The sequence below is a fragment of the Dermacentor albipictus genome, chromosome 2 (assembly GCF_038994185.2).
Source record: "Dermacentor albipictus isolate Rhodes 1998 colony chromosome 2, USDA_Dalb.pri_finalv2, whole genome shotgun sequence".
Lineage (NCBI taxonomy): Eukaryota > Metazoa > Arthropoda > Arachnida > Ixodida > Ixodidae > Dermacentor > Dermacentor albipictus.
In genome coordinates this window covers 160,646,576-160,673,451 of record NC_091822.1, presented here as the reverse complement: position 1 = coordinate 160,673,451, position 26,876 = coordinate 160,646,576, and the positions used below count along the sequence as shown (strand labels likewise).

The window sequence follows — 26,876 nt, the reverse complement described above, 5'->3', positions numbered from 1 at the left end:
GGCCCCCCGGCCCCCCCTGTTGCTACGCCACTGCGGGTAATGAAGATAGTAGAGAAGGTTCTAAGAGCATCGCCAATCAGGCGCGTAGCCAGGATTTCTTCTCTCAAATGGGGGGGGGGGGGGGAGGAGCTAAGGTTCCATTATTCTCTGTTAAGTTTCCCATGCTTGGTGCATAATAATACGACTATTACGTTGAGCAGGCCCTTGGTCTGCCTGAAGGTGTGTAACATCCTGTACTTGTCTTGGACGGGCGTTCGAAGGATATGCGCGTGCATTCCTAGGCGACGTGCCAAGCATAAAAGGGAGCAAAGCAAGCCGCAGGGTAAGAAAATTTCAGGGGGGGGGGAGGAGAAGGGGCTGAATTTCGGTCAGTCCCCCACCTCCTCCCACCCCGGCCTACACGCCACTGTCGCCTATGTATACGCCTGGCCGCCTCGGTGAGGTGACGTCAGGCCAATAGGCTCAACGGTCGGGATTGGCGAGTTGAAGGCACTTGGAGGAGATACTTTCTCATGGCCCCGATTTACCCGCCCCTCCTCACCAATTTCTGAATTTTAGTGCCCAGTAAATGAGCCCCAATGAGAAAGGTAGAGAGATTTGTTTCAAATGACGTAGCTTCTTTCATTGGTCCGGGTCACACCGCTGGTCGAAATCTACGCAAGGAGTGGCACGAGATCCTCGCATATGTCGTCACATTCTGTTCTTGACGTAAACAATTAGTCATTTCGATACAAAGCCTTTCCTCCAAATTACTTTTAACCACTACGGTATTCACGTAAAAGAAAAAAAAGAACGCTGACCAAAAAAAAGCACTGTTGATAAGTGTTAGATGTTGCTACGACTTCCATTCTGTTTTGGCCTTGATCACAAACCACCCATTAACAACGCCGTTTTTAACAACAGGTTTATTAACAACCCCGACGTCCTCCTTCTCGTTTGAATCTACAACTATACAGCGGATGAGATGTCGCCAAACCATCGACTCATCGTTTTCACCGACCACTGTGTTGACACGCTGGCTAAGGCCTGCCCACCAATTCCGGTACATAAAATAATGGCGAAGTCAGGCGTTCACAGTGGCTCACGAAAGTTTCGTGAGTTGCGACGAAATAACCTAACATATCGCCTAATGACCTTCGTTTTGTCGATCGAAGACGCACTCTATGTTTGCTACCCAACACCGACTCATCGACATACGGCCTCACATATAAGGTGTTGGACGAAATTTACCAAGTTGGACTCGTTCGCTGAAGTTAGACAAAGCCGTATAAAGAAGCAGCTCAAACGAGCGGTCGAAGCGAGGCACACACGACAAAGTTGGGAACCGTGGTTCAACGCTTGAATGTGATCAGGATGAATGCAGGCTTTAAACGCCTCTATTTGAACTATATAGCTTCATTGAACTCGCATACACGCCTGTGTCGACCACCTCGTTCTGTCCTGTCGTTTGGGTTGTTTTTAAGCTCGTTGGTTGCTGTTATATTCGTATAACGTTGAAAGCAGCGGTAACTGCAGTTTATGACCTTTTCCATTGTGCTCCCCCATCACCGATCGTAGAGTAACAAGCACGGAGCGCCTGATTAACCTCAATGTCACCTATCTATCTATCTATCTATCTATCTATCTATCTATCTATCTATCTATCTATCTATCTATCTATCTATCTATCTATCTATCTATCTATCTATCTATCTATCTATCTATCTATCTATCTATCTATCCGTCTATCCGTCTGTCTGTCTGTCTGTCTGTCTGTCTGTCTGTCTGTCTGTCTGTCTGTCTGTCTGTCTACGTTGACTGCAAGCACACACATCTGTGTGCGCCTTCTGTATATATATGCCTGCAGTGCTCTCCACGTGACGTTCCCGAGCAGACGACAGACTGATTGCCCGAGGTCAGCTACACGCGCACAAGCTCCCGCTGTCTCTGCAGCGAGCTCGGTCGACGCCCACTGCGGCGCCAAGAGGGGGAAGGGGGGGTGGCACAGGCGGAAGGCCCCTCTGATGCGCGAAGCCCGACGTTGTTTTATGACCGCGTCGACGGCGCCGGTGCCGTGGCAGTTGTCACGCGCCTCGCGCGCGCGTTTCGTCGCGGCCATAAATTGAGCGAGCAGCACCCGGCAGCGCGAGGGGAATCCGCGTGACTCTGACCGGATGACACGGAGCCGCCGCTCTCTTGTCGGGAGTCGCATTTACACGGGGCGCCCGTAAACGCGACCGGGTTCGTTCGTCTCTCGCGAGATGTGTAACGAAGCGGAAATTACCAGCGAGTGCCGCATTCATGCGCGCGTCCGTGTGTGGGCGCGTCTGTCTGTCGGTGTAAACGTGTGCGAGCGTATGTGTCCGTCTCTCTCTATCTCTCTCTCTCTCTGTCTCGCTCGCTCGATCTATCTATCTATCTATCTATCTATCTATCTATCTATCTATCTATCTATCTATCTATCTATCTATCTATCTATCTATCTATCTATGTGTGTGTGCGCGCGTGCGTGCGTGTGTGTGTGTGTGTTAACACATGGGATCTCGATTTCCTCGAATGCATCGGGATTCCTCGTGTGTGCGTGTGTGTGTGCGTGCGTGTGCGCGCGCGCGCGCGCGCGCGCGCGCGTGTGTGTGTGTGTGTGTGTGTGTGTGTGTGTGTGTGTGATCTCGAATTTCCTCGAATGCATCGGGATTCCTCGTCAGTGGCGCCGTCTGTTGTTATATACAGGCGCTAAGGTGACTCCGCGAATACATTTCGCGCCTATACATCAGAGTCACCCGCGATTTTCCTTACAATTATTTAACGACGTACGAACATGTTGCGCTTGCGGCTGCTTCGTTATATCGCTCAACTTTCTCGACGCATTCTGCGCACGCGCACGCTTTCCCGCGTCCCCACGCGTCGTCTTTCTGCATCGTTCAACAATGCCTCCCCCTCCCCCTTCTCTCCGCCCTGCACGCACGATACATTCTCATTCGTACCCGCAGACTGCAGCTACACGTCCAGCGACCTCACTCCCCAACCCTCAGTGCGCGAAGACGTACGTGCCCGCCTTTTAGAGCGCTCGCTGCCGCTCGACTTCTACGCGTGCGCCCCCCCCCCCACCCCCCATCATTCGCCACGCACGCAAAGGCCGTCCTGCGTAGCGAGCAGGTCGTCATCATCATCCGATCTATCTCGCACGCCGCACATGCGTGGTCCAGCACAACGCCAACGCGGTATCGAGAACGCACGCGCGATGGCCGCACAGTGGATGCTTTGCGCAATCAGGGACCTCGTTCCATATGCCCCGAAGCACCCGAAGACAAAGGGGCTCCCCCTCCATCCGCGCACGATAATTCAAACCGCTCCGGCCTTTTATGACGCATCGCCCGTCATGGAGTCTTCTCTGCACAGTAGCTCGATACGGCTGCGTCGTGAGAGGGCATTTGATGCAAACTTTAAACCGCCTGGGAAACTCCATCACGATGAGGATTATCGTTATACAGTCGGCCTTGTTCAAGCCGGGAGACGAAGCGCGGAATATCTATACCCCGAGATATCGGTGCCCGTGGCAAGCGGTATAGTATTCTAACTGAGTGGCGTACGTGTCCCACAAAGAGTTCCCTCCATTGCGATCCATTCCACAGGGTGGGCCAGCTAACTTAATGTGCCGGTGCACTTCTAAGACGACGCGACCGAATTCATGTTGCTGACTATTGCATGGAGCAAGTCGCAGTATTCTTGTATTCTGCTTAATTGCATAATTAGTCAAACTTTATTGACGGACTTCGGAAGCAACGAAGTTAGGCAAAAGGAATTCCTATTAGAATGTTACAGAGCGCTTTGCAAAACGCCCGATTAGACAGTTTCTAACTTTCTATCTGTTAGGCATTAGTGTTTTTCCTCTTACTGCAGATGCCCGCGCAATGCCGAAAAATACCACGTGACATGCCCGTTTGCGTGTCGTGATTGCAGCGCCCCCAAACGTCTCTCGTACAAACGAACGTAGCACCTAGCGGAGTGGGCTGCCGCTTAAAAGACGTGGGGGCAGTGACGCAGGCGTTGCCTGTGCGATTTACGCCAGCGATATGCTTCCCTCGCGGCGGTTCACGATAGTGCAGTCATGACGCGCAAGCGGGCATGTCACGTGGTGTTTTCTAGTAGTTCGTAGGCATCCGAAGTAAGCTGAAGAACACTAAATCTTAATGAACCGTTTATTACGACGTTTAGCAAATCGAAGTGTACGTATTCCCCTCTTGCGATACCCATTCGTCTCGCCTGTTGTGTTCATTAAATCACAGATGTTTGAACAAGAAAATAGTTCCTGGAAGGTTTTTTTTTTTTTCGTCTGTAAAACACAGATAGCAATTTGGTAGGCGCGCAGTCTAATCATGGCGTACACGCTGGTCCGCGATAAGGCTGGGTCAAGTGGGAAGGGCAAAGCAATCACGTCTTGAAAAACCTGGAAGGGAAGAGAGTGCGAAGGAGGTTAAAAAATAAGTACTACCTGATGAAACTGATAACTATGCGGCATCTTGTCTGTTCGCGAAGTAAATTGATATACTAAGGAAAGACAATCAGAGAGTCATGATTGGTCATGATGGCGATAAGCGTACTATACGCCAAAAACAGGGACAAAAAAAACAGAAAAAAGAAGAAAAATAAACGTGAAGGTAACGGGAAGCGCAGTCCCGTGGCCTTCTCCGCGTCTGTCTTGTTTGCGCTGTTGCTGTGTATACAAAAGTGCAGTTATAGAAACTCGCCACACCTTTCCATCTTATTGCAGTTTACGCAGACTTAAGCGTCGCGTTAAAAATCTCGAGGTGGCCTGAAATTAACGCGCAGCCGTCATACACAGGGTATACGACGGCTGTGGCACCCATCGGGGATGTGAACTAACTGTGGCACCCGTTTTAACGCGATAGCGTTAAGGAGCTCGTGTCTTTATTGACTAACTGCGGCACCCGTCGGGCATGTGAAACGCGGCGCCTTATACTGAAACGAGGAAGACGGACGCCTGATGCCGCTGCTTCCAAGGTCACGACAGTCCGCGTGTAAGTACAAGTGCATGCTTGTCTGCGCGAGTTGGGCGCACGTATTTAGACACACGTGGCCGCTGTGTGTTGCGCCGGGCTTTTCCAGCTGCTTTATCCCCCCGGTTTATTTTAGCGCTCGTTCTTTCACCTCGCGTGGCCGCGGTGTAGAACTACGGAGCGTTGTTGCCATGGGGGTCGCGAAGGCAAGGGCGTGCCTGGACACGTCTCGTCGTACGCCAGCCGGTGCACCACTAGGACTTGGTTTGTTTTATTTTACCTACACTTCGTGCAGGCTATAACAGTGCAGACGAGTTGTATAGTGCCGGGCAGAGGCCATGACGTCGTGCGCTGCACTAGGCCGACTTCATTGTAGCTGAACAGAACAGACGGCGCATCGTCTGCTGTGCGTGAGCAGACGAAAAGTGCCCGACTCCGCACTTCGCCTGCAGCTTCGCACTCACTGGCTGCATAAATTGCGCTTTCATCATTCAAATGACTTTATTGAGTGCCCTGCGGTTTGGCTAACCTCCCTGTCTTTCCTTCCCTTTTGTCTCTCTCTCTCTCTCTGCGGTTTGGTAGGTCATGGGCCTGGACCCCGCCTGGGTTTCGGCCAAGGGTTGTTTGCCCTTGGCGGCTTCCTCGGCTCGCTGGACGGGCCACTGTTGGTGCTGGTCCGAGCTGAGCAACGCAGACTCCCAGCACGCGCGGAGGATGTCGCTGTTCCAGGCTACATCAATGTTAGTGTGTATTATACCCGTACATTCCCATAGGCTATGCCCCAGGGTGGCTTTAGAGTCGCAATGTCTGCGCTTGTCAGTCGTGTATAAATCTGGGTGTACTAGGTGCTTGATAGCTGGACTCGAATAGGAACTGCTTTGTAACTGCCGCCACTCGACAGACCGATTTTTGCTTAATTTTGGGTGCGGCGGCGGGAATGTGCGCCTCTGCAATCTATGGTGCTGTGTAATTTCGTGAAATCTGCTCATCCGATTTTCCCACACCCACTCGTCGGTAGTCGGTGAGGCGGGGCTAACCGAGGCTCGGTGCGTAAGCTCTCGAGCCATGCGGTGCATCGCCTCATTGTTACCGTCTGGCAGTGTGTGAGCGGGTGTCCAGATGAGATCGACACTTTTGTCGTGGTTGTTAGCTAATTTTATGAGTCGTAGTGCCTCTGGTGAGATTGGACCATTGGCGAAGTTTCGTATCGCCGTCTGGGAATCACTGATGATTATGCCCGCTTCTGTTTTTGCTAGGGCTAACGTGATAGCTATTTCCTCTGAGGTTTCTACGTGTGGCGTGTTGACTGTAGCACTCGTCGTGCATTTCCCCTCGTAATTTATCGCCACTGCTGTGTAGGCGCGCTTGTGTCTGTATCTATCTGCGTCTACAAATGTGGTGTCCTTACTGTTACCGAATTTCTTCTGTGTATCACGCGTTCTGCTTTCCTGCCTATCCTGATGGTGGGTAGGATGCATTTCTTGGGTATTGTTGGGCGTGTCTGTTGTACTTGATCCGCAGGGGCCAATGGTGTTTTGCTGCTCAACATGAGGCCGCGTTTTGAACCTGCGGCTCCACAAACATCATTTCGATTAGGGACTACGAAAAATTAAACAAATACAAACGTTAAGTGTACCATACTCCGAGTTGAGCGCACGGTAGTGAAACCCCCGCCCCGTCGTCTCTCATAGTGAGCTCCTGGTTTGCATTGGTACATTAAATTCAACCCTTCGACCAATTATATAAGTAATTGATTAAATAATTCATTAATAAATCATAATTGACTAAATCACTGCGCACTAACGATCCACTTTCACAACAAGTTTTTAGACGCTCTTATATAATATGCTACACCAGCGGCGCATCGACAAGCGGTTGGGGGAGGGTGACAGGGGGGATTGCTGTACGTGAGAGGTGGGAGGGGGGTGGGGGATCAGAGAGGTCTAGCTTAGCAACAGTTTTTGGTGCGGAGTTACGAAACTGTAATTTCTCTTAAATATGCTCCACTTGTTTTTTTGTAACCTAGCGATTTCCCTGTTTACTTTTAACATATAGGAGCGTTCAATATCAAAATTCTCCTTGCTAAAGTTGCTAGAGTTTAACTTGCTCTCTCATATGTAACAAATTTCATACAACGGCAAGAAAGAGGGTTAACCGAGGGGCTCCATTTTTATTAATCATATCATGAGAAGATGAGAAGCCAACAAACAAAGACACCAAGGGCGACATAGGACAAATTACTTATACTTAGTAATTGAGTTAACAAAATGATAAATCAGTGGCAACGAAAGTGGTCGAACAAACAACTTGCTGCAGGTGGGGAACGATCCCACGTCTTCGCATTACGCGTGCGATGCTCTCTCTGTTCAGGTCGTTCAATAAGCTTTCTCACGAGAGCATTTCCGAATTTTACGCGTATTTTAATTGCTGGAACCGGAGTTGGGCCCGAGGTGTGAAAGCTTCCTCTTAAGGCGCGATATTCCAGTTTCTGTCGAAAGTGCACGCGGAAACCAAGTTTGCGCCGTACAAGCGCGAAATCGCGACAGTTCGCGCACGCGTATGTGACGCGCCGATCTCGTCGCGTCTCTCAATCCCAAACGCGCACGCGTCGGTATATCGACTGTCGCGAAAGGAAGGGGCGCGTCACCTCACGAATTTCTCCGAATCATTCGTCGATCGTTTAAGCCTGCAGCGCCGTCACTTTAGGAGGACCATTACCGCCTGCCCGTCGCCGGGCATCTAACGTAGACATTACGAACTTCCGAGCTCTGCCATGTCGGCGCGGAGCAATCCGTCGGAGCGCACGAGAGTGTCTCCTCCGTTGACTCCTCCTCTACCGTCGGTCTACGTCATTATCAGCGTAAACCATGCATACGGAGCTCCTCCCGCGTTGTCCGGGGGAGCGGTTAATCAGGACGTCATCCCGAAGTTCGAATGCACCCTCTTCCTGATTAGCAAGTGTGCTTCTCCGTGTTGCACGTTTGGCCAATTAATGATCCAGGTATGCCTTGTCATGCATATGGCGGCACCGCCACGCTGTCCTTCAAATCGAGATGAAAGGACGCTTGTGGGCCCTCTTCCGCTGCAAGTACGTCCACGCTAAAGGCAAGCTGGAAAGCCATAGGTAATTTTCCTGTGGTCTTCCGGCCTGCGAGATAGGCTGTGACAGTGAAGCCTTGGAATTTCTGGGACTCTCTTTCTTTCTCTTTAGATCCTTCTTTTTCTTTTTTTACAACGTATAGGGCAGCAAACTGCAGTTTTTTTATTGTTATTAGACTCCGTTTTGCTCTCACTCACTCACTCACTCACTCACTCACTCACTCACTCACTCACTCACTCACTCACTCACTCACTCACTCACTCACTCACTCACTCACTCACTCACTCACTCACTCACTCACTCACTCACTCACTCATGAGCCACTTGTTCATCATTACTGTGGAATTCGCGACGGCTGTACTTATTCCTTTTCCCGCTTTTCTTTTTTTTTAATTTCCCGGGGAACCTCGGCGAGCCAGGACGTCAGCGTGACGTCACTGATTTTCTAGGATTTCAAGGTATCTTTTCTCATATACGTGGGTCGTCTTCGCCTCTGGAAAAGTCACTCCAGACGTGCTCCAAGTTGGGCCTTCAGAATTGCAATGCATTCCTTAAAAATAATACGGCGGCCCAAACTCGCTCAAATCTCCACTGGGCCTTAGTGTTGGCCTTAAATAAAGTTCTTTCCTCCTCCTCCTCCTCCTCCTCCTCCTACTCCTCCTCCTCCACGGCCTCCCGCAGCCTCACGCGTCCCACAGCCTCACGCGTGCGGAAAACTTCACCTTCGCCCCCACAGGTGCACAAATTTCGGTTTGCACTGGGTTCGCTCGAGCAGCGTCAAACCAAAATTTGCGCACCTGTGTGCGACGCGTGCTGTTTTCCGCACGCGCGTGATGTTTTTTTTAAGCGTGCTGTTTTCCGCACGCTGATTGCGCGAGTTTGGAGACTTGAGCAGACGTCATCGAAAATACTCTATGCCACGACCACTAGGTGGCGCTGCATCTTCATGGCGGTCTCGGCACCTGTCCTTGCAACTTTTCGATCTTGCTATATATACGTCCTCTGTCACGTTAAGAGTGGCTGTTTTGCTGTTGCAGAAGTGTATAATTTGCAAGTGCAGCTTAACTTAGCATGCACTTGTCTTTAGTGTCCCCTTATAGGGTATGCGACGCACGATGAATTGCGCATTTTGTTGACCGAGTCTGCGGACATCCCCCGCGCACTTGTACGGCAACGCGAAGGCAACGCGCAAATAAGGAACGGGAGTCCGATTAACTTGGTTGCTCGAGGACGAGAGTGTACACCTCGAGGCGCAACAGTCGCCGCCGTGACGCAAATGAAGGAAACACGTGGTCTAACAAATCCCCAAAAGAAAGGCAAACTTTCTTCTATATACACTCAAGGACCCTCGGTTTCACTCGCCCCTGTCAGGCCCTGAGGCAGGTGAAGGCACGTCCAGTCTATGTAAGCCTTGAGGAGGTCTAACAAAAACGGGGGGCTTTCCCGGGAGTCTCTTAAATAGACCGCCACGCCATTTGCCGCGCGATCCTATAATGCGTAAACAGGCGGGAAAAAAATCGAACGTGCACTGAACGAGCAAACATACGAAACAGGCAAATGATGACTTCCTGTTTTTTTTTTCTGGACTGCGTAATGATGTCACAAGCGCAGAGTCTTGCGTCACTAACTTAGGAAATCTAAGTTAGCGACGAAGTTTCCTAACCCAAATGAGTATCTATCTATCTATCTATCTATCTATCTATCTATCTATCTATCTATCTATCTATCTATCTATCTATCTATCTATCTATCTATCTATCTATCTATCTATCTATCTATCTATCTATCTATCTATATATCTATCTATCTATCTATCTATCTATCTATCTATCTATCTATCTATCTATCTATCTATCTATCTATCTATCTATCTATCTATCTATCTATCTATCTATCTTTTTCTTCTACTTCTACTTCTCTCTCTTCTCTTAGACATTGCAGTGCGTTTCTGAACTCCAGGCTAGTGTTGCACAAGAAGAAAATTTTAATCCTGCTCGGCTGCCAGGGTTCTCAAACTACTGGTCGCTGCGGTACATACACGTTGAAAATAAGAAACGTAATCATCGTGCAGAAACCACCGAAAAAAAATGGCTGTGGCTTAGGTAAGGTTAAGCCCAGGATGCGAAGCATACTAGCCTTTATTTTAGTTGTTGAACCACTGTTTAGCCTGGTGAACTGCTGTTGCTTGGCTATATTTGGTTCGGCTAGACGAAGAAACAACTCATGCATTACTTCTTCGCCTTCAAGAGTGGAACGCGACAGCGTTCCCGTCGACCCGCCAAGGGGTGTAAGACAATGGGCTACAGGGCAGCGATTACGCGCCCCGCATTGGACGCGGTGAGCGTCGAGCAAAGCAGCGTTCGGCGCGGCAACGAAATGTGCGCCTGAGCAAGAGACGCACGCCTTAGAAACAGCGCGTTTCTAAGGCAACACCGCATTCACTAGAGGCGCTTTTGTACCGCTTTGAAGCGTTGTACTCGTGGCTCAGTGGTAGCGTCTCCGTCCCACACTCCGGAGACCCTGGTTCGATTCCCACCCAGCCCGTCTTGCAAGAGTTGAGCCAAAGCCACTTCTCCTCTGTCGTGACGTCACGGTGTCACGTGATTTCATGGTCACCGCCGCGCCTGAGGAGCTGGGTTGAGCCCTCGTAATATGCTTCGCATAAAAAATGATCGCCAAAGTTAGCGAATAGGCTCTCCGAATCCGCTGAAATGTCGGTGAAAGTCCGTGGCACCCAGTTTCGACGCAGATCCTCGCGCCACCTTTTCCAACTTCATATTCTGACACGCAAGCACGGTTAAGCAACGCTTCGCCGACCCACGAGGTTCGTGATATGTCAGATGTTTATACGTATTTGTCATCAGATTTGCCTGAAGAAGTCGGCAGAAGAAAAAAAAAATTACGGTGCAGTAGTTGTTATCGTTAACGTCGTTATTACGTCGCAGTTGTCGACGTCGTCGCGTCACAGTCATCGTAGTTAACGTTGTTCATGCCGTCACGGCATCGTTGTCGACGAGCCAGTCATATATAACGCCGCTTTGGATTCGCTTCGAGCGACCTTCGAGACAGTTCTTTCTTTTTTATACTTCCTTTCTGCACGGGCATGATTACGTCATTGAAGATGAAGAACACCGCAGGCAGGTTTTTCTTTTTTTTCTCAGGCGGAAGAACAAAGCGAGCCCGCAGCTGCAGAGCGACACGAGATCGAGACGCTGGAGCCGCCCGAACGATTACGCATCGCTGGCCGGCGCAAACGATGTGGCAGGAACGGTCGAGTATAACCAGCTGATTCTTTTTTCACGCGCAACTTACTATTTTTTTTTCAAAAGAAACAACTATCATATTTAGGCCCCTACTGCTTTTGTAAGTAAGCTAAGCGTGGCTATATATAGGCGGACATCAGCGGGCAGAAAGCTTCCGGCGATAATTTCAGTTTTTAAAGCGAATATTTCTTTGCCTACCTTGGTTTCACCTTAGTCAGTCGCTGGTCGGGTTCTCCTCAAGTAGAGTCAATCTCACTTGTAAAAATTTTTTTTTTAAAGATACAATAAAAATAGGACGTCTGGCGGCAGGATTCGAACCTTGGCCCGCCCCCTCAGCATCGATTTAGGCCGTGAAACTTTTCTTACTTCCTTTAATTTTAGGTCACCAAGGCACGTACGAAGACTTCTCTCGTGTCAACACCAAATATAACTCTTTCAGGTGTTCGCCACGTGTTCATTACGATGGTGATTTCCATACAATGGCACCTGCCTAAAGCGGGGGGATTGGCCACGAAGCGGCCGCGCGGTATACATATCGTGGAAAACGCCAACAGGGGGACGTATTCTCGGACGAGGCGATGCTGTCGCCCCATATACGTCGCACCTCAAAGTAATGCTCACGCATTACTCTCGCATTTTGCCGCTAAATTGCCACTGAACATTTTTATTACTCACAGGCTCCAATTAGAGTATTAGATGAGGGAGTGGGACAACGTGTGACTGCAAGAGAAGCAATTGATAGTTACTACACAAAATTAATTACGCGTGGGTTTACAATTGGATCATCGGGAAAACGCAGAAAACAACAGTTATGCCAAGGGTAGCAAGGGCACGTATAAACGGTAAACAAGTTGACAAGAGAGAGAGAGAGAGAGAGAGAACTAAACTTTTATTTTCCGAAACGGTAAACCGAGTCAGAACCCGGTTCACCCTAGGTGGGAGGATTCCTTATTCCAAGAACCCTCTGGCATGGGCTGCCTCCTTGGCCCGGGCGACGAGACTGCGTTGGTCGTCCAGGTCATCAGAGGAAAGCTTGGCCTCCCACGTTTCAGTTGTATTGATACAAAATTAAGATACAAAAAAAAAGAAAGGAAGGAAAATATCAGGAAAACATAGTCGCCTCTCATAGAAACTTGAACGGATCGCGGATGTTTACAGTGCCGTCAAGAAGACACAGTTGTACTGTTCAATAGCATGCGGGATTGCTGATTGATTGAACATTTTGTGCGTCCGAAGGTGCGTTTGAAACATCGGTGATTGTGCAGGCGGCGCGAAGTACGCAGTGGCTGGGAAAGGGATATAGGGAAGATGGCCGATTGCTGAAGGTTATCGGAGGGAGTAAGCAAAGAATGGCTGCAGCTTAAAAAAGTATACGTGTGGTGCTACGAGAATGCGGCCAACTTAGCATTATTCATTGACCTCTTTTGCGAGTCAGAGTACTTTAAGAGCGCAACTCTTAGGCGCTCGTTCCTGCGGTGGGCGTCGGCGTTGTCCCTCGGCGTAACCGTGCGAGCGAGCACAGCGAATGATGAAAGCGAACGTGGAGCGGGAGAGGGAACTAGAGAGCGCGAGGAGGAAGGCGGACGAGGAGGCTACCGTGAAAGCATGAGGCGGAAAGCGGAGGAGGAGAGCATGGCGGAAGAGTGAGGAGGAAAACAGAGTGCCGCACGAGGCTACGGGATGGCGCCACAGTATTTGTAATCCGATTCAACGTGCGACGCGAATTGTGCAGTACTTTCTGGAAGCCACGTGGGCACCAGCGTTTACACTGGAACCTACGACTAGTCATGTATAAAAGCCGACGCTCTTGACCCGCAGATCGTAATTTCGACGATCGCCGACTCTGATCGCCGTTATGGTTGTGCTTGAGTGTTACCCCCCCCCCCCCTCTTTTCTTTTTCGTAACGCTTCACTCCGTTTGCGCCGTGCCACACGAGACAGTCTGTTCGCGTCAGCCATTCCATCGCAAAGTGGAAGCACGTATGTTCCAGTTTCGTATTAGCGAGTATCGTAATCGTCAGTGATCTTTTTTATAACAGCTTAGGCAATTAATGAACAATAATTCATTAATATACTTCTAAAGTATTGCTTTAAATGCAAAATCTTCAATGCATAAGTTGTAGACCCTGTTGACAAATATCTAAAAAAATAAATTCTAGGGTTTTACATGCCAAAACCACGATCTGATTATGAGGCACACCGTAGTGCGGGACTCCGGATTAATTTGGACCACCTGGAGTTCTTCAACGCGCGCCCACTGCACGGTACACGGGCGTTCTTGCATTTCGCCCCCGTAGAAATGCGGCCGCCGTGGCCGGGGTTCGAGTTTAGAAATATGCAATTCTTTCCGGCATGATGGTTGCTGTTGTTTTAATTGTTGTGGGCTGCAAGAATACAAAGAAAAAGACAGAGAAATTTGAAAGAAAAAAAAATGGCTGTGGCTTAGGTAAGGTTAAGCCCAGGATGCGAAGCATACTAGCCTTTATTTTAGTTGTTGAACCACTGTTTAGCCTGGTGAACTGCTGTTGCTTGGCTATATTTGGTTCGGCTAGACGAAGAAACAACTCATGCATTACTTCTTCGCCTTCAAGAGTGGAACGCGACAGCGTTCCCGTCGACCCGCCAAGGGGTGTAAGACAATGGGCTACAGGGCAGCGACTACGCGCCCCGCATTGGACGCGGTGAGCGTCGAGCAAAGCAGCGTTCGGCGCGGCAACGAAATGTGCGCCTGAGCAAGAGACGCACGCCTTAGAAACAGCGCGTTTCTAAGGCAACACCGCATTCACTAGAGGCGCTTTTGTACCGCTTTGAAGCGTTGTACTCGTGGCTCAGTGGTAGCGTCTCCGTCCCACACTCCGGAGACCCTGGTTCGATTCCCACCCAGCCCGTCTTGCAAGAGTTGAGCCAAAGCCACTTCTCCTCTGTCGTGACGTCACGGTGTCACGTGATTTCATGGTCACCGCCGCGCCTGAGGAGCTGGGTTGAGCCCTCGTAATATGCTTCGCATAAAAAAAGCACCACGTGACTACAGGAACTTGCACACAGCGACATTAGTGCACTGAAGCATGCTGCAATGCAACCAACGAATGACCGATGCTCTACCATGCGCACACTGGCAGGAACCACAGTACAGCATCGATCACTGGTTGGTCGCGTGTTTAATTAATTACCTAAGCTTATAGTAAAAACACTCCGAGTTGCTCAAGAGGTCAATGAGGTCATGGCACGCGCGCAGACAGTGTAGGCATGAGTGGACCTTGAACAACGACGAAGGATCGAATACAACGGTCTTGGCTTCCGTTTTTTGCTGAGATATCTTGTCTCTTGAAGCGACGAAGCAAATAGAGCGATCGGATATGCGATAAATAAAGCGTGACAATTCTTGAAGCTCTGTCGGCGTTTCTCGCTGTTGACAGACAACGTAAAGGGCGAGGAGGCCTTCGCGGAGGATGTATCGGACACGACGGCACGCAAAGCAGTTCGGTCACGTGATTGTGTCACGTGGGCAGCGTGCTGGTCGTATCCGCGTCCTGCCATCTTGCCGGGCAGGAACGCATTAAGGCGATGCTACAAGACGCAGTGTAGAACGTAAACAGGTTACACGGGCGTTACCGCGAAGACAAATGACACGAAACGTCTGCGACAGTAGAAGGAGGAGAACAGTTGCTTGTGCGTATTCGTAAATAAAATTGCACCCATCATGCGTCCATTTGCATGGCATTCAAGTCATACGCTTCAATAAACGTTCGCTTAAAGTTGACTTCAACAAGAGCGCTTGTCCAGTTGCATACTGTCAACGCTTGTCCGGTTGTATACTGCAAAAAAAAAAACGTTTGCAGGGTTTAACAGGCGCATACCTTAGACGGGACAGTGAAGTAAACACGGTAGAAGGGATAATCTTCGCTGTCCCATCTACTGTGTACGCTTGTTAAACCTGCAAGAATGAACCAAGCTAGTGCAGCAACACACTCTATCAAGTTTCTTTTTCTTTTTTTTTTTAATATCAGAACCGCAGCCGTGGATTTCCCCACATCACCTCTGCGGATTTGTCGGTGTCAGGGCCGCATCGTCAAACGATGTATATGCATCACGCGCGAAAAACACAATAATAGTAAAATAAATATAGGAAAGAAGATATTTTACACTGATAAGGCCCCGTTGCCAGCGTCAGTCGCGCGATACTACCGGTCACGTGAGGCTTTCCCCCACTTCATCTCCAATATAACGCAGACGCAACGGGGTAAATCCGCAGGTTATTGCAAGCCGCGATTGTGCGCGCATTGACGCCGCGGTGCGGCTGCCGCGTGGTGACGTCAATGAAAGTCAGTAGTCCGCCCGCGCGCGCAAGTTATCGCAAACAACCTCCGCAGAAGAGGAAAACACCATTAGAGACCTCCTGCGCATAGTATTGCAGAACCCCAAAGGCGAATATAAAGGACCCACCCCCACATAAGAGAAAAACCGAGTACCTATACAAGGGACCGCCAATAGCGAAATAGAAAGAAAGAAAGAAAGAAAGAAAGAAAGGAAAGAAAGAAAGAAAGAAAGAAAGAAAGAAAGAAAGAAAGAAAGAAAGAAAGAAAGAAAGAAAGAAGCGAAGAACAGCAAGAAGAAAGGGGCAAATAAGGAAATGTGTGCCCGGAGTAACTATATGCTATAGATGAGTCCAGGCGAGGTACGGGCGGCCGGCAAGCAGGCAAGCAGGCAGGCTGGACAGGCAACAGCGACGCGTAACCATAGGATATGCGCAGCCGCTCACGCCCGACATGCGCTCGCCCCTCCACGCGTCTGCCCGCCCGCCCCGGCGAAGTCGATCGAAATCGCGCGTCGTCGCAGGAACAAGCGAAAACGAACGCGCTCGCTGACAAGCGGGCGTGAGGGCGGCGGCGCAGTCGCCCACGCACACGCGCGACACGAGAACGGGAGGGGGGGGGGGGCCGAGGAGAGGGAGAGTGGGGAAGAGAAGAAGGAGAAGAAGGAGCGAAAGCAAAGACAAAAGCACTAAGCGCGCCGTGAGGAGAACAAAGTGGAGCGTAGCGCGGAGCAATTCGGCAGCCGACGTAAGCAGCGTCGAAGCGCGCGGCTTGACGTGTTGTTGTTGCTGGGGGGCTGCTGCTGCTGCTGCTGCAGGCGAGTCAGAGCGCTGGCTCCCCGCCGCAGCGGTGGAACAGGTGGCTGCGGCTGCGCGCACGCCTGCATCGCTCACGCTAGTGAGAATCGAAAGAAAGAAAGCGAGAAAAAGATATATATACATATATACAAGCACACCACGCGCGCGCGCTAGGCTCGCGACTCGAGAGAGCGAGGGTCTGAGACGTTAGTCCTAACTCCTCCGCCGCGGGGTGTTTTATTCTCGGCCGACGACGAGTCGCTATTGTTCTCCGGCGATGGCTCTCCGCCGGCCTCGTGTGGAAGGCCGGTGACGACACCTTCGGGCGCAGAAGGTCGGCGAAAAAAAAAAGAAAAGAAGACATAGTCGCGCCCCATCTTGCAGAAACGAGGGGCTTGCTATATGGGGATACATGCGTAGGGTCGTATATAGTATATAGTCATGCAGCAACCCTGTCCGCGAGCCCTACGGTGGCAGGAATATTTGGGTCCGCCCACGGGCCGCAGGTTCCGTTCATCCGCCTGTATGTGCCTTCTTTCCCCCCCCCCCCCCCCCCCCCCGCCCTTGCGAGCCTGTCTCCACGAATACTTAGCACTTGCCTATTGTACTATTGTACGTGTAAGAGGCTTCGTGTTTGGCGTTACGTAAGAACCCGAGGCGCGACATTCGGTCGAAAAATACACCGTATCCGCGGATATTTCGTTCAAGAAGGTGCGATCGGAAATGGACAGCTTGCAGAAGAGCGACGTCTGCTGTGTTTGCGGAGCTGCGAAGATGGAAACCCTGTTTTGCAATTAAAAAAGAGTGAGAGAGAGAGAAATCACAATCATCACTGTGAATTCACCTGCATCAGTAATCGCACTGGTGATAGGTGACATCACATCGTCACCGTAGCAGCTGCAGACAACCATGGCCATCTGCGTTCTAATTTCCATCTTGCATTTATTAATTTCCGTGTATCAGAACCAACAGTGTTCGAAGGATGTAGTATGGTCACTTATATCTATCTACTGCCGTTATTAGCAGCAGTGCAACAAACACTGTTGGAATAAAGGTGATTCCTGAACGTGCACACTGCCAAAGTCCAACACGAGTTGAATCTAGTTAGGCAATGAATTTTCTTTTTATGGAAGGAAGCAAGGAAGGAAGCAAGCAAGCAAGCAAGCAAGCAAGCAAGCAAGCAAGCAGGCAGAAATACACAGAAAGAGAGGGAGATTAGCCAGCTCTTAGACCAGCTGGCTACCCTGTACTGGGGAAAGGGGGTAAGGAGAATAAAAGATAAATAGAAAAGAAATGTAACAAAACACAAAAGGAATGAAGAGCAAAAAAAAAAGAGGAAAAAAGCATATGGTAATACGACACCACTTGAAGTCTGTCTATAAGACCAGTTCTCCGCAAGAAGCGCAGAAAATGCATTCCAAGCCTTCTGTGCTAACAACGGTCTCGGCCAGTGTCCCAGGACTCTTTCCTGCGACAAAGGGTGTTTGTCAAGACTACCTAACACTCTTGATTTTTTTTTTTCCTAGGCGCTCTGAAGCGGCGACGCTAACAGAGAAGGTGGACGATTGTTTCCTCGCAGCTACAGTTATTGCATGTCGGGCTGTCGGTCATTTTGATCCGAAGTGAGTGGGCATTCGCGAAGGCCACGCCGAGCCACCAGGCGAACAGAAGCGTCTCTTCAGCTGTAGATATTCCTGACGGAGTGACTGACAGTGCAGCATGCGAGGTCTGTGGCACCGAAGAAAACATCGACCACCTGCTGTGCCACTGTCCAAGATATGCCGTAGAGAGACAAAAACTTGCCAAAGCTTTCAAAAAACTGGACAATCGGCCGCTTTCTGTGCAGGTGCTGCTGGAACACCGCCCCCATCGCCCGTCGGCCCATAAAGCGGTGAAGGCACTTTTGTGTTTCTTAAGGACGACGGGTTTGTGCGACCACCTGTGACTATTAAGGCAATTTTTGTAAAACCACACGCGTCAGCGAACTTGCCGCAATTTCCTTCTTTCCTTCCCTCCTCTCTCTCCCTGTGATCTTTGCTTTCCCCTTTCCCATTCCCCCGGTGTAGGGTAGCCAACCGGACGTTATTCTGGTTAACCTCCCTGCCTTCTTCTTTTCTCTTTCCTCCTCCCCCTCCCCTGACGGAAGACGTAGCCGTAGATTCGGACCCAAGTCGTGGAGACAAGCGTTGGTAAATACCGTCGAGTTCCACTGTTCAAGTGTAAGTTCACGTGCGAGCGAACCTGTAGCTGCGTCTGTTCCGGATAACGGTATGCTACACAGTGGAGGCTATCATGAGCTTATCGGGCGGCCTCATCTGCGCGATCGCTTCCGTAGATATCTCACTGGCCCGGTATCCACCGATAAACTACGTTGCGTTTGTTTCCCCATTGCGGGGTGATGAAGAACTCTTATGTCAGCGACTAATTGTTCATTCAGACTATGACGAAATGTCGACACAATCACTGGAGAGCGGCCTTGGAGTCTAAGAAGATTGACTATGTCTGTGACGGTTCTTCAATTACGAATTCCGGAGCAGCACGGAAGGCGGCGAGTTCTGGAGCCGTCGATGATGTAAAATGTGATGTCTTGAATTTTATGGTGACGGACATCGCGGGAATATATATATATATATATATATATATATATATATATATATATATATATATATATATATATATATATATATATATATATATATATATATATATATATATATATATATATATATATTGTTTTGTTGTTGTTGAAGGACACAGACAAGGAATAAATATTTTCAGTGTGCAGTGATTTCCTCTTGTTCTTTTATGAAGTATGACGCGTGTAAGTGTACCGCCGCATAGCAGACGGAGTTTCCACAATATTTACAACTTCACTGTGAGCTACACCATTATGAAAAGTGGTTGAAACTTGACGGAATGTTAGAGACGTTTAAGTGGCGAATTATCATATAATTTGTTTCAGGGTAGTTTCAATAGAACAATAGTTTCAGCCGTTCTCGGTAACCATACTTCCTCCGTAGACCTTCATGTACTGACAGTAGACGGGAATTCTGTAACGTTTAAAACTTGACTGTGAAATAACTAATTATGACAAGATAACAACATTAGATTGAGAGCTACAGAGCACTCGAGAGAAACTGGAGACAAAAATAAGGGAGAGAGAGAGAGAGAGAGAGAGAGAGACGCCCATGACCAACGAGCGAGCAGCACGACCATCCGCCACTGCAGCGGCCATATTGCTGACAACATAATGATGATCGTATGTTTTGATTTCGACAGCGCCATATGTCGATCGTATAGTTTTCCAAGCCAGCGCTACGTCTATTTTTGGTGATAAGGTGGAAGGTACTGTTTCCTTTTCCAATGTAGTGCTCTGTGACCTGGCCACGAAACCAGGCTGGCTGGTCTTTCTTTTTTTTTTTTAGGGGGGGAGTGGTCGAAAAAGTTTATTTCAACAACAGACGATACGAACAACGGGGTCACAATCACGGCACAATTCCGCCAGGACGATCACATATACATAGTATTAAGAACTGTGTACACGGCTTGTTTTCAAAGTAGTGTCCTGGAACACTTAGCTATACATAAAATAATCGTCACATATATAAAATGATGTTCAGTATACACAGTGGTTTTGTACAATGATGACGTGACAGAGTCACATTACATAATTTAATAGTTGTGGCGCGGTATAATTTTAGCCGTCCAGTGCTTTCGAAACCGAAAGTTAAAGTGCAAGGCTGCTTGGAAGCCACAACAAGGAACCCCATCATCTGCTCTAAGCAATGTTAACAATTTCGATCAATGTTTTCTTTACCGCTTGCGGAAATTGTAAGCTTAAGTGGCATTCCTGATAAGTTCTATACTAAACATGTGTCTTTTTACTTAAGCGTGACTGCGCTTTTGTTGGTGACGACATATGCAAAATAGTAGGATAATATTGCGAACAGAGTTTCGTTTCGGGAAAGTAGGTAGGTAGCTAAATAAGTTTATTGATTCACGAGATAATCATGTTTGTGGGGCGGGGGGGGGGGAAGTGGGGGTTGTGTAGAAAAGGAAGCAGGACGACGATGGGCCCTCGGGCCGCTCTAGATGTCCCGGCACTTTTGTGCTTCGGTGACTTTTCGGGCCCAGCCCGCTGTCAGAAGCTGCAGGTTCGGCTGCGAACTGCGCAGAGCAGCCTCCCATCGCTCCTGGCGCTCTGAAGCTTGCCGCGGCGGCTTGGGTTTGTTCGGGCAATTTAGAAAAATGTGGTTAATGTCAGCTCTGGCGCTAAGACACATGTGGCAGTGAGGAGCGGTTTCAGCTCGGGTTATAATGGAGAGAAGGAAAGGGGTCGTGACTGTGGCCGTTTCAAGTCTGCGCCACAAAGCCCGGTCACTTCTGAGAAGTGGTTTATTCTGCGGCGGGCATTTCTGTGAAACAGGGTGAGGTCGTGGTATACCTGAGGAGTCAATCCCTGGCATTGCGAGACGAAGGCAGGAAGGAGGTCGCTTTCAGCCCGGTTGACGATGCTCGGCCTGGGTGGGAGCGGCAGTGTTGCCTGGGTGGTCGCAGTGCGCAGGGATACAAAGGATGGTGACGAGGGGATTAGATGAGGGAGATGATGCTAGGATTTCAGCAGCCGTAGAGTAGATTTTACGATTGGCATGATGACTTATTGCGGTTTCAGAGTCTGAGAAACTATTCTTTGCGGAGGAATGAACAATTGCTGAGGCAATTGCTGTCTCTTCCGCTTCCAGGGATTCTGTCAAATTAGGAATCAATGCATTGACGATCGGGTTTTGTAATCCGTCCACAACGGCTCATGCGAAAACTGGCCGGTTTGAATATTTGGCCGCGTCTATACGTAAACTGCTGGAGTATCAGGAGCGTAACTCTTCTGCAGAGACTTGGCTCTATAGCTTAGGCCTGGCTCTATACCCGGCCTGCTGAGCGTAAGACGAGGCCGAAACAATCGAGCGACTCCTTTGTTTGTGCCCTGGTTTCTCCAAAATTTCAGGAGCCAGTCCACTCTGTGAAGGTGAATGACAAGCGAAGCTGTAGCACATCGCACAGGTTTAGACAAGCGTACATGTATTCATTTTCATTATGGGGTAATAGTAGTCACGACTGCTTTGTGATTACTGCGATATACACTGATTTGTTCGGTTACATCCTTAGACAGAATCTCGGCCAAAGTGAAATCTATACACCACCGTTGTTGAGCAGTTTTCAAAAGATCAAGAGCCAATTAACAGAGACAGCACACTAAGAAAGAACAAAGACAGGACAAGGCGCTACTTGAAACTTTTTATTGAAGTCAAAAGCGGCTGAATATATAACCATGGGGAGAGGGGGAAGAAAAAAGAGGGAGCACTGATTATGTGAATGCGCACGCGCGAGAACACAGAAGATATAAATGAGTAGTCAAGTGACTTGGATTGGTGCGGCACTTCAAACCAAACATTTCTAGCACAAACTGAGTGAACCATTTCTTGTCTGGTTTTGTAATGTCCACATTGAAGTCTCCAACGATGATGACGCGGTTAGGGTCCCTCATCATGGCTAAACCATACTAAGTGCGTAACATGTTGATGAACATCTCGATGTCACACTTGGACGTGTCTGGAGATGTATGCACAGTGGATATCCGGATTCCGTCTTTCGTATGTACGATGTGGTGTAGCGCGAAACGGGACAGGGAACTCAGGGGGAAAAAAAAACGAGGACAAGCGCTGCGGGCCGGAGGCTGTGTCTCCTGTCCCGCTTAGAACTGCACCACACAGTCTCATGCAAAACCAACTAGCCCAGACCTTCACACTTCGTTTTTACGACTCAGACATACCCACAGTCGGTGGCATTGTCCTCTTGCAAGTCAAGGGTGCGTGGTTGTACATACATTTTGTCCTTTTGCGTGTATGGCAATGCCTCCTGCTCGTGAGCCCATATGCTGTTCATAAGCGATTCCAGTGTACCCATCGACTTGAAACAATTCATATTATTTGAGTTCTTTCTTTCCTTCTTATTCTTATCATCATCATCATCATCATGAGGGACGAAGTGCTTGAAGCCTTTCACCTCCGCCGCAGGTCGGCCCAGTATTGCACGACCTCCGGGCCCGGCCCACATTTTTGCCCACAGACAAGAGATGCATCGGAGCGCTGTAAAAAATGAAGTGCATTAAAAAAAAGTTTTTTTGACAGGTTCGGTTTTTTTATGGGTAAGAGAGCGCAAGGAGGAAAGCGGAGGAGGAGGGAGGGTGCAGCGGAACCACGTGGCCGAAAGGGAGGAGAAGGGTGTGGCCAAAGCGTGAGAAGAAAAGCGTGGTGCCGCGCAAGACGGAGCTCGGCGGCGACGACCGCTACGAGATGGCGCCAGAGTAGCGCGCCGTTGACTGTTCATCGATGGCATACGGCGAGCACGTCCACCGATACCATGTATAGAAACAAAGCGCTGCATGAGCAGAGGGCTGTCTGCAGTGGTGGTGGTGGTGGTGATGATGTCATCGTTATAGCCGTCGTCCTGAATGCTGAATGCCCGTGGAGCATGCACTCAAGATGAGCCTTCGGGGGGGGTGGGGGATTCGCCAAGAACCTGGAGTGGTTCACAGAAACAGACGAAGACGAGGTGAGTTAACGATTTGGAAGTTGTGAGATCCAAATAAAAAAAAATTATGTTACGGGGTTTGGAAAAATGCAGAAATAAAAAAAACGCCAATAAACAAACGCCAATTAAAGAAGCGCAAGAAACAATAAAGCAAAGTTATCAACTGGCGTCAGCAAGCTCATTTTCTTCAGTCCGTTCGTGCAATTTTTTCTTCTTCTTCTTTCTTTCTGACGCACGCGTCATGTGGTTTCCACTGGTTTCCTAGCTCTGGAGCGAACGTGAACTTGAACGTAAAGTCGTATCCTTATGGCGAGGGATATAAAACACGAAAGACTGGACACGAAAGAAAAAAGAGTAAACTTACATAGAGTAACAAAAAGAAAATGCAAGGCAACTAATAACATTAAGAGAAAACAAAAGTAAAATGTAAGCGAAGAAGTAAAGTCATGTCCGAAAAATACCACGCAGGGAAGGATACAGGATAAACCGCATCCGGTATCGGCCACAGCAAATCCACAGAGGACAAACAAATGCACAACATGCCAGGAGCGTTCGCCCTGCAGAGGTCGCGTGACGTATGGGCAGGCGAGATCGTTCTCCACACCTGTTGCAACATAAACGCAGCAGCGCTCTATTGTCAGCACGACGAGCACATATGTACTGCGTGCCTTTCAACGTCCTCAATGTCAGCCGTCGCGGTCTTGCGTGTCGTTTTTATTTAATTTTTTTTATATTCGCCACGTTTGAACTCTTCGAATGCGAAATAAAAAACAAGGATTGGTGGGAGGGGGAAGCCACAACTATACCTCGGGGAGAGACATAGCACGCTAATGTTAAATGCAATGAAATGGAACGATAAGCGAGATCTTAAATAAACTTGAAACTATTAAATAAGGCCGGATAATAGATAGATAGATAGATAGATAGATAGATAGATAGATAGATAGATAGATAGATAGATAGATAGATAGATAGATAGATAGATAGATAGATAGATAGATAGATAGATAGATAGATAGATAGATAGATAGATAGATAGATAGATAGATAGATAGATAGATAGATAGATAACCGGTTCTGCCGCATCCAGGGCAGAGTTCTAAGCTTACACACACGCACATACACACATTCGCGTCCCTGCTGAGCAACTGTCTGCGCATATACCATGCACCCTGCGGTACATGTGCTGGTCCGAAGAGATTGTGCCAGTAGACGTCAAGCTAACTCTTTCTAGTCCTTTCACGCTGTGCCTTACGGTTGATCTCTCACGCCCTTCGAGTCCTCACACGGAGTCCGGGCTCCCGTCACAGCGTGCGTCGTAAGCACATCGCGGTTTCGGCACCTAAGAACCCCCCAGAATTTTTTTTTTTATTTCTCAATCTCTCGCTCACGGTGAACGGTCTCGGCGGGCTGTCTACATTTCGCAAACTCTCTTTTTCACTTCCCGGAACATCGAACAACGTCATATGTCGTATTTCGCATGTTAATCTTCGAACCCTCACATAAACTTGTTCGGTTTAATTCCAAACGACTTCGACGGGGAACCATTTCGACACGGTATTTTCGTTTCGAAACTCGTCTCTCTCTAGGGTGGCTGCAGTCTCTGCGAGGAGCGCGGACACCTGGGCGACTCGGCGCAGCGTCACGCGTAGGTGCGTCGTAATGAATCTTCTCAAGCACAATGGAAGCGAAGTGCATGCGCGCGTGACTGTGGCTAGTGTACGTTTCCTTTCTTTTCGTTTCGCGTTTTTACGCACTTGTTGTGCGCAATATGGGCCTCGAGGATAGGGAGCCTACGCTCAAGCCCTTGTACGTATGTAGGCTCCCTACTCGAGGACACACTGTGGCGCCATCTACTGGAATCTCTCCGTGACGTAGAAAGCGACGTCACGCAACCTGATGCTTTCATATCGGTTATTCACTTCGCATGATATTTCATAAAAGCAACTGTACGCACTTTTGCCGCAAGAACAGTACTGTTCACAGCATTCGCTGCAGAGGGTGCGGCTTGCCACTTTCGCCAGAATTATTGCGGGACGATGATTTATCACCGGTTCGTTATGAAGACTCGAGGACACCTAATCACTTCTTATGACTTGTTAATGCGAAAGCATTAATGTACAATTGAACGCCGCTGAGCGGCCCTTCGAGGTGTGAACTCCTAGCGGGCAAGCGAGCGCGTTGTAACGCTTTGCCAACGCCTCCTAGACACCACATGGCAGGTGCACTTCGATCCGTGACGTCATGCTACCACATAATATAATGGGGAAGCTTCCGAGCAAGCCGCGGTCATTATATGACGTCACCGCTGTCGTCACGCCGAGCTTGAAAATGGAAATTTCGGTTCAAGTAGCATGATGTCATAAAGCAGATTGCGCAGGCCCGCTATCTAGGAGGCACTGGTTTAGGCCAGTGGCTAAGACACTCGGCTTCTGAGCGTGGGGTCGTAGGCTCCAAACTCACTACCGCCAACGTTTTGACTTTCGAATTTATTCAGTTTTCTATAGATTAATTTCTTTATAGCGATTACCCGGAGGCGAAGTTAGCGCGGACAAGGAACGCGCGGATAACACAGGCGTCCGAGAGAGCGGGTGTGACGTGGCGTCGCGGCGATGCCCTCTCCCCTCACCTGGCGCGCCATGACGGCATCGCCGTGACGTGGCGTCGCGGCGATGCCCTCTCCCCTCACCTGGCGCGCCAACGCAGCGTCCCCTTTGGCCAGCTCTGCTCCGTCGAGGCGCGCACATGACGTGACGTCACAGCCAATGGGGATTTAGATGCCGTTTCGATGCTATACAGATGCCGGCTTTTTCACCCCATGGGCCATTTCATGCTTTCGCATCAATACGTGGGACTTTAACCGCTTATATCTTTGTCTCCTCCGCGGTGAAGGTGCTGTTTATTGGCGTTTGTTAGGACCTCGGTAATGCTTCTTCGGCAAAAATGAACTACATCGTGTTCTAAAAGAGCCAGTATGACTCGACATGACAAGTTTTGGGAACCTTTAGCGAGCCAGCGCGGCCTAAATAAATACGAAAAAAAAACTACATTGAAGTTCGTGATATTACACTGACGCGCCTGCGTCCGGTATTTGGGCGCGAAATTAAAAAAAAAATGTTAAGTGACCTTTAGTTAAGCTTTCACCTTCAAATTGCTTATTTAACAATCAACCTGTTATTGCGAAATTAACGAAAATTGAGTTTTAAAAGAATTGTTTATCAGTCTAAGCTGATTGAGGAGGAGGAGAAGAAAATAAAGAGAGTAGGCAGGCATGTTAACCAGAAGTGTGTCTGGTTGGGTACCCTACTCTATAGGGACGGGAAAGAGGGAATAGAAAGATAAGATAGAGAGAGGGAGGGGAGGGGGAGGAAAGCCGCGGTGAGCTAGCGGACGCACGCGGAGTTTGAGTGATTGAGAGTTTTGCTTTAGTGTGCCTCTATAGTGCCTCCGCTAGTTTGCTATATGAAGACATTTTTAACGAATTCTACATAATTCTGAAAACAATGAGTGAAAATTACCGGGCTACGTTCAGGGCATACGGTGACTCCTCGCTCGCCGCGATGCTTTACTTTGTGCGATTTTATACGGCAAGAGAGTATAATGATGGTGATTGTCGGTCTCGAATTCCCAAAGCCCCGCAGCCTGCGTGTTATACGGGGACGCCTTAGTGAGGGAACCGGGCTTCGGAATAATTTAGGCCACCTGCGGCATTTCCTTTGCCACGTATTCCGAGTTTTTTTACAACGGGACGCAGTTTCTCCGCTGCCGAGATTCGATCCCGAGACCTCCGCCATGCTCGGCAGCTGAACACCGCACCC

General features: G+C 49.1%; 1 protein-coding gene across 2 annotated transcripts in view; it reads left to right on the top strand.

Moving 5' to 3' along the window:
* The window catches only part of LOC139056192 (transcription factor HES-1-A-like), a 145,082-nt gene that overhangs the window by 68,148 nt on the left and 50,058 nt on the right, over positions 1-26,876 (top strand). The window contains exons 1-2 of one of the 2 annotated variants that reach the window (XM_070534207.1): positions 4,970-5,018; positions 5,580-5,737. In XM_070534207.1, the coding sequence (XP_070390308.1) occupies positions 4,985-5,018; positions 5,580-5,737 (192 nt within the window). In that variant the 5' untranslated portion in view covers positions 4,970-4,984. Of the gene's footprint in view, positions 1-4,969; positions 5,019-5,579; positions 5,738-26,876 lie in introns of those variants that run through there. The other variant, XM_070534205.1, reaches the window with a different exon arrangement.